The sequence below is a fragment of the Crinia signifera genome, chromosome 7 (genome assembly GCF_055691185.1).
Source record: "Crinia signifera chromosome 7, ASM5569118v1, whole genome shotgun sequence".
NCBI lineage: Eukaryota > Metazoa > Chordata > Amphibia > Anura > Myobatrachidae > Crinia > Crinia signifera.
Genome location: NC_139223.1, coordinates 4284747 through 4291468, shown reverse-complemented (window position 1 = coordinate 4291468; position 6722 = coordinate 4284747). Strand labels below are relative to the sequence as shown.

General features: G+C 42.3%; 1 protein-coding gene across 1 annotated transcript; it reads left to right on the top strand.

Annotated features, from left to right (window-relative positions):
• Positions 1 to 592: 592 nt before the first annotated feature.
• On the top strand, positions 593 to 1516 carry LOC146020749 (taste receptor type 2 member 42-like). The gene has a single exon (XM_083154167.1). The coding sequence runs from the start codon at positions 593 to 595 to the stop codon at positions 1514 to 1516; it is 924 nt and encodes a 307-aa protein (XP_083010293.1).
• Positions 1517 to 6722: the final 5206 nt, after the last annotated feature.

Here is a 6722-nt window from a genome sequence, read left to right as displayed (position 1 = left end):
TGTTGGTGTGGATGGGTTTTAGGTAGGTGACTCTACATTCACATTTGGAGGATGTTCTAAAATTATCCATTATTGGGTTGAGATTGGGAAACTCTTGAGTGATATATTTCAGACATTTGTAGTATGTACAACTAAGGTTCAGGTGCCTGTATTTCTGAGTTTTAAAATAATAACAATGAATGGGTCCTCACACAAATTCTCCTCGTCACACTCCTTAGAGAACAAGAGATTTATCATTTACATAAGCCCCATTTACATGCAGTATTTGTATTCAGTTGTCTCTATAGCTGTGCACTTTACATGCAATCAGAGCTTGGCCACTATGAGGACGTCACTGTTACAGGCACCTGTACTAGGAATGTGGGAGTTGAAATAGAATTTGCATGATCCGAAAAGACATTAAAAAGTGAGACAGTCTCTACTACACAGAGGAAACCTCTCTATGTCGCAATGCATCTAGATATGTGCTGCTGTACATCCTCATCATTATCGTAATCATCATCACCACCTTCACTCACGTAACAGGCCACCAGGGAATACATAGGATTTGGATTACAGTCGGGTTGGAATAATCCTCCTCATATATGCTGACATGAGTTATCCGGCAGTTGACGCTTTGCTGGCTGTATTAGCCCTTGAGTCTATTGTTGGATTATTCTCCAGTGTCTTTATAATATTCTCACTATCTGGCTGCAAAAGGAAAAATATCATCACCAACAACATCATCCTGATCTCTCTGTGCATTGCCAATGCATCTTACACAATAATCATTTTTGTATACTATGTGATGATCTTCGTGTACCCGTATGTGCTTAGTGTAACATACGTTTCTCACATTTTCAACTACATGACCTTATTCAGCATTACATCCAGCTGGTGGCTGACGGCCAGTCTGTGCACATTCTACTTCATCAAAATTGTAGAAGTCCGGTCCGGCGTTCTGGCATGGGCGAGGAAGAAGATCGGTTTGGTTGTCCCGGTGATGATACTAACAGCAGAAATTGTTTCTTTTTGTGAAAGCTTCTTATCACTTCTTATTTCCCCCCAACAACCGACCCAGCAGAACTCATCTCTAACTGCAGCAAATACAACCTCAAAGTCGATAAGTCTTAACTTCACCAGTGTTGTCCTGATTCTAAACTCTATCCCCGCCCTTGTAACGTTAGCATCCACAGCCGGCAGTGCCGCATACCTTAAGTTCTATGACTGGCAGAGGAAGAGGAACATGGAGTCACTGGTCAACACTCACGTGAAGGATTGTCACCATGCTGTGCACATCATGGGGTGTCTCATAGTGTTCCACACTTTATTTTTTCTTGTTCTGTTATTTTCTGCACTGGAAATTTATGGGAGCAACATCTGGGGGTACTGCGTGTCTGAGATGCTACTGTTTTCATTTGCCACAGTCCAGTCTGCCATTCTGATCCATGGCAACACCAAGCTAAAGGAATCTCTGAAACGGATCATTTCTCATTTAAATGTCTATCGTGACTCCACCCAGGTATTTCAGATGTGATAACCCGTGACTAGCATGCCGGAAAACGTGTACAGGAACTGCGCACTCACCCACAATCCAGGCCGCCATGATCTGCTCACAGTCACAATGACACTGTCACATCTATATGTGTGGTCTGCAAATTTTATGATTACCTTTGTCATTTTTTAAGGTAAGCAGCCAATAATTGGGACAAGATACTAATTTTACATTATTAAATACTGGGATTCATACCTGACTTATTGACTGTAAATAAACATTCTTTGATCACAAGAGAAACATCCAGTCTTTTTGGAAATTATTTAGTGTCATTAGTGAGTATTAAAAGAGGGATGAAAAGTCTTAAAAAATTCTGTTTCCCCCAACAGAACATACATATTTATTTTAATAAGCAGAAGCGTGTTGCATTTGAATTGTATTAATGCCCTTTCATTATTCAATTCCTTTTTCTAGAAAAATATATATGTATCAGATCAAGTTATGTATTCCTTCTAATATAATGTACAGCAGACGGGAAGACATACTGCAGCAAATGCTTCTACAATATTATATTGAATACCGTTAGTCTACATTGAACATAAATCAGCAACATTTAATTTTTTAGAGAAGGAATTATATTTATTGTATCAGATAATGAAAACGGTGGAAATCCCAATGAAGTTTGCTCTCCATGGACTGGAATTGGACTGCAGTGGAGGAAAAAGTTATACTAGCTCTCGTATCGCAACAACCAGGACTGCAGTCTTTTATATGGATGACATGATAGCAATGCATTGTCTAAGATCATAATGTTGCTATGACCACCTGGAAGCTACATCAGAAGTTCTTGTTGTGCACATATGGTTGGGCATTGTGCCTTTTATACATACAGTATGTTGATGTGATTGGGTTGGCATTTATTGGTGTAATATATATGAGCAGTAGTTCTTTTGGCCTCATATATTGAATTTATGGTCAGTTATTATTGTTTGAACCATGTTTTCTTTGACCATAAGTTATAGTCTTCCAGTGTATATTTATATATTTCCTCCACTCTTGTCCCACTGATATTTGTTCTAGTACAAGTTGGGAGCTTGATGGGGGTGATGGGAGTGACATGGGTGATGACAGTGATGGGGGTGATGGGAGTGACATGGGTGATGACAGTGATGGGGGTGATGGGAGTGACATGGGTGATGACAGTGATGGGGGTGATGGGAGTGACATGGGTGATGACAGTGATGGGGGTGATGGGAGTGGCCGGAGTGCTATCATAAAATATATTAGAGTGGAATCAGATTTCTGTTGCAGGATGGCCCAGAGAGGTTTCGGAACCTGGACCTTTAAGTTCTTCAAGCTCTTAGACTTCTGGTAACCTCCATCTTGACATGTTTTTTACTTGCTTGATTATTTTAATGGAAACAATAAATTGTGTGTTATATATTACCCCATGTTTTCACCTCTTTTCCCCATTTCTATGCGCTCACCTTGGTGTGACTGTCACCAGGGCCTTGGTCCTTTTCATGATTGTATTTGTCTGATTTGTGTTCTTGATCTTCCCAAAAAAAACTATTATATACCTTTACTGTAGTAGACAATGGATAAATTGTGATTGACTTCTGTGCTGACCACAACCAATAGGACCGCAGTATTACAGATAAGCAGTAAACCTAGTGTACCTTACCCCTGTGAATGTTCTTGTTTTGAACAAACCTTTTATATTATACAGATATAGAGCACTATGGTAAATTTTGGTCCCTATTGAGCACTGGCGAATCTAGAAATGTGCTAATGGGTTTTCCCATATTCAACTACACCTGCAGTAGGGTAGGTTCCCTCACGTGGCAAAGGGGGCTATGGTCTCTGCAGCTCCACTGCTTGCGTCTTGTTCGCAGCAGCTGTATCACTACATGCTGCTGCTTGGAATGTGCTGCCTGCGGAGAAGCCTACAGAAGCTCTACATGGTGATGGTGATGGTGGGACGCTTTTGTCATCACAGTGCGGCCGTGCTGAGAGACAAACACTGTGCTGGGCAGGAAGTGTGTGGCAAGGCCGGGGTTTGGGAGGGACGCTATATGGAGGGTAGCGCTGCAGCTAACACCTGCTCCGGCCAGCACTCTGTGCATTCAGCCGGCTCCGCGATCAGAAGCATGAGCAGAGCCACCGCTGCCCTCGCGTGCCTCACTGTTAGCAGCCGGGTCTAATGGGTAGTCTGGTGTTCTCCCGGACCACCATTTAGATTTGCATATGCTATTGAGGTTATACTTTGTTTGGAAGAAGCAAAGGGGGCTCAACTTCCTTTACTAATATGCCACTGTTTACACTTTTTGTGATCATTATGGCTATTGAAATTAGGAATGAACATTTGCATAATACTTTATTTAGGCAGCAGAGTAATAATGAATTACTGCAGCGGTAAAGCGCATGGAAAGCAGAGTAATAGTGAATTACTGCAGCGGTAATCCAAAGCACATGGAAAGCAGAGTTAGCGCAGCAGTCCAAGAAGTAACCAGGAATGCCAGCAGGCCCAGGCAAGAGATACAGGATCAGGTGATTACACAGCCACTTACAGTAACTGATAATATATAGATAGTGGGCAAGGCATGAACAGGGACTTGACCTCCAGATTAGACCCTAAGCATAGGAATCATGAACTCAAGAGTTCAGGAAGTCAGGGAATGCAGGTTCTTTTGCCCAGCAACCACCAGGACCAGCAACTACTTTTGGCTGGCATGATTCGGGCATCTAATGGCAGTTTACAGCAAACCCAGTGGGCGCTGCGTCACTCTGTGCATGACTAACGGCCTTCCCAAAATACAGCTGTAATTGGAAAAGCTTCTGTTTGTTTCTAATTAGATCTGTTAGTACATATGCGATTATTATCAGCGTGGTTTGTGATGAGATGCACACAGGAGGTTGGGACATACCACTCTCTGTCCTTTACATATCATGGACCCTTCCCCATATTTTATGAATACCTACAGAATTGTTCCTATTTACCAGGAGCTTTAATACTTAGACACAGCACGCCCTTTTAAGAATGATGCTACTATTCCCCTATAAGTCAGGGTATTATATCTATTTTACATAATATACTGTGTTTTTATGTTTCAGAATCTATTGTTAGCCAAGAATGCAACTAGGAAAGTGACCTGGGCCTCGCATTACCATTACTTGACTGGGCCATAAGGGCCTGCCTGGAGAAGCAGTGGAAGGGGCTCATGTTTAGGGTGGTTGGCAGCACACATAGAGGTGTGGCTATCAATTTATCAATTACAGAGTGCATGCATTGGCCCATTCATAAATATAAATGTGTAATGTATAATACAAGTGTGTGGTCAAGAACCTTTTCACTAGATGGGGATAAAGCCTCAGGCAGTGGGGTCCATCTGAGGTTTTAATAATAGCATTCTGGGCTGGTGCAATCGCGGGCCTTTCTGTAAGTAATGATTCATGTAAGAGTAGTAGACAAAATGTGACAGACATACAGGCATATGACATCTTTGATTACAGAACATTAATTAAAAATTTCCACTTGATGGAACCTGGTTCCTACTAGACTTCGTAAAATTTCCACTTCATCCTCCCTACCGTAGATGATGTTTGTGACTACATTCACATATGGAGGATGTCCTAAAAATATCCGGTGCTTGTTTCCTTAGTGGTGTGTGATGCGATGCGATATTCATGTTAAATTAACAGGAGTGCTTGTACAATGAAATATTGCATCACATTGCATGCCAGCAAATGGCATGCAATGCGCCACGCTTCGGTCTCGGTGGCTCGCTGCGCTCGCACACTGTCTAAAATCAACTCCATGCCGACGTGGATAGTGGGGGTATGAAAAGGACGGAGGACGCGTACCGACACCCCTCACGAGCTCGCCACGCTTTGGGTTGGCATTGATATTGGGGATGGCGTTGCCAATGGGGGTGCTTATACCATTAAAAATCGGATCACAATTCATTGCATCGCATGCATCGCATGCCACTATATTGCATGCGATGCAATGCGATTGTATAAGATGTAATAAGATCAAAATCGTGGGCACCATGCTAGAAAACAAGTATCCTTTATTAATTTTTGATTGGGAAACTCTTTAGGGATATATTTCAGGCATTTGTAGTATATACTGTATGACTAAGGATCAGGAACTTGGTGCCACATTTTAAAAGTTTAAAAATAAATATAATGAATGGGTCCTCACACAAACTCTTCACGTCACACTCCTCAGAGAATCCGTAAGTCTAGCACAGCAGCATTTGCATCCAGTATTTGTATTCAGTCGTCTCACCTGTAACTATATCTGTGCACTTTGCATGCAACCAGACCTTGGCCACTATGAGGACGTCACTGTTACAGGCACCTGAACTAGGTATGTGGGAGCTGAAATGGAATTTTAATTGTTAGAAAATAGTTTATAAAGTCTCTGATAGACAGAGACAACCTCTCTATGTGAAGGTGCCTCTAGATCTGTGCTGATCATCATCATCACCACTTTTACTCGCGTAACCGGCCTCTAGGGAATACATTTGATTGGGAGTACATTCGGCTTGGACTCATCCTCCTTTTAACTCCTGATATGAGTTTTCCGGCAATTTATGCTTTGCTTTCTGTATTAGCCCTTGAGTCTCTGGTTGGATTATTTTCAAGGAACAAAAGGAACAATATAATCACCAGCAGCATCCTCCTGATCTCTCTGTGCATTGCTAATGTATCTTACACAATAATAGTATTTGCATTCTATGTAATGATCTTCGTGTACCCGTATGTGCTTAGTGCTTATATTTCTCAGATTTTTAACTACATGACCGTGTTCACCATTACATCCAGCCAGTGGCTTATGGCCAGTCAGTGCACATTCTACTTCATCAAATCGTAGATGTCCGGTCCGACATTCTGGCATGGGTGAGGAAGAAGATCGGTCCGGTTGTCCCAAGGATGATATGAACAGCAGAAATGATTTCTCTTTTTGGAAGCTTCTTATCACTTCTTATATACCCCCAACAACCGGCCCAGCAGAACTCATCTATATCCGCAGCAACTACAACCTCAGAATCTCCAAGTCTGCAGTTCACAAGCATCGTCCTAATTCTAAACTCTATCCCCGCCCTTGTAACGTTAGCAGCCACAGCTGCAGGGCCGGTGTAAGGCTTCTCAGCACCCTAGGCAAAACTTCACCACCCCCCCCTAAAAAATAAATAAAAAAAAACATGTGTTCCTCCTAGCCCCCCCCCCCCCCCGCCCC

Coding starts and splice junctions, on each gene's coding strand:
- LOC146020749 (XM_083154167.1), top strand. CDS start 593: ATGAGTTATCCGGCAGTTGACGCTTTGCTGGCTGTATTAGCCCTTGAG.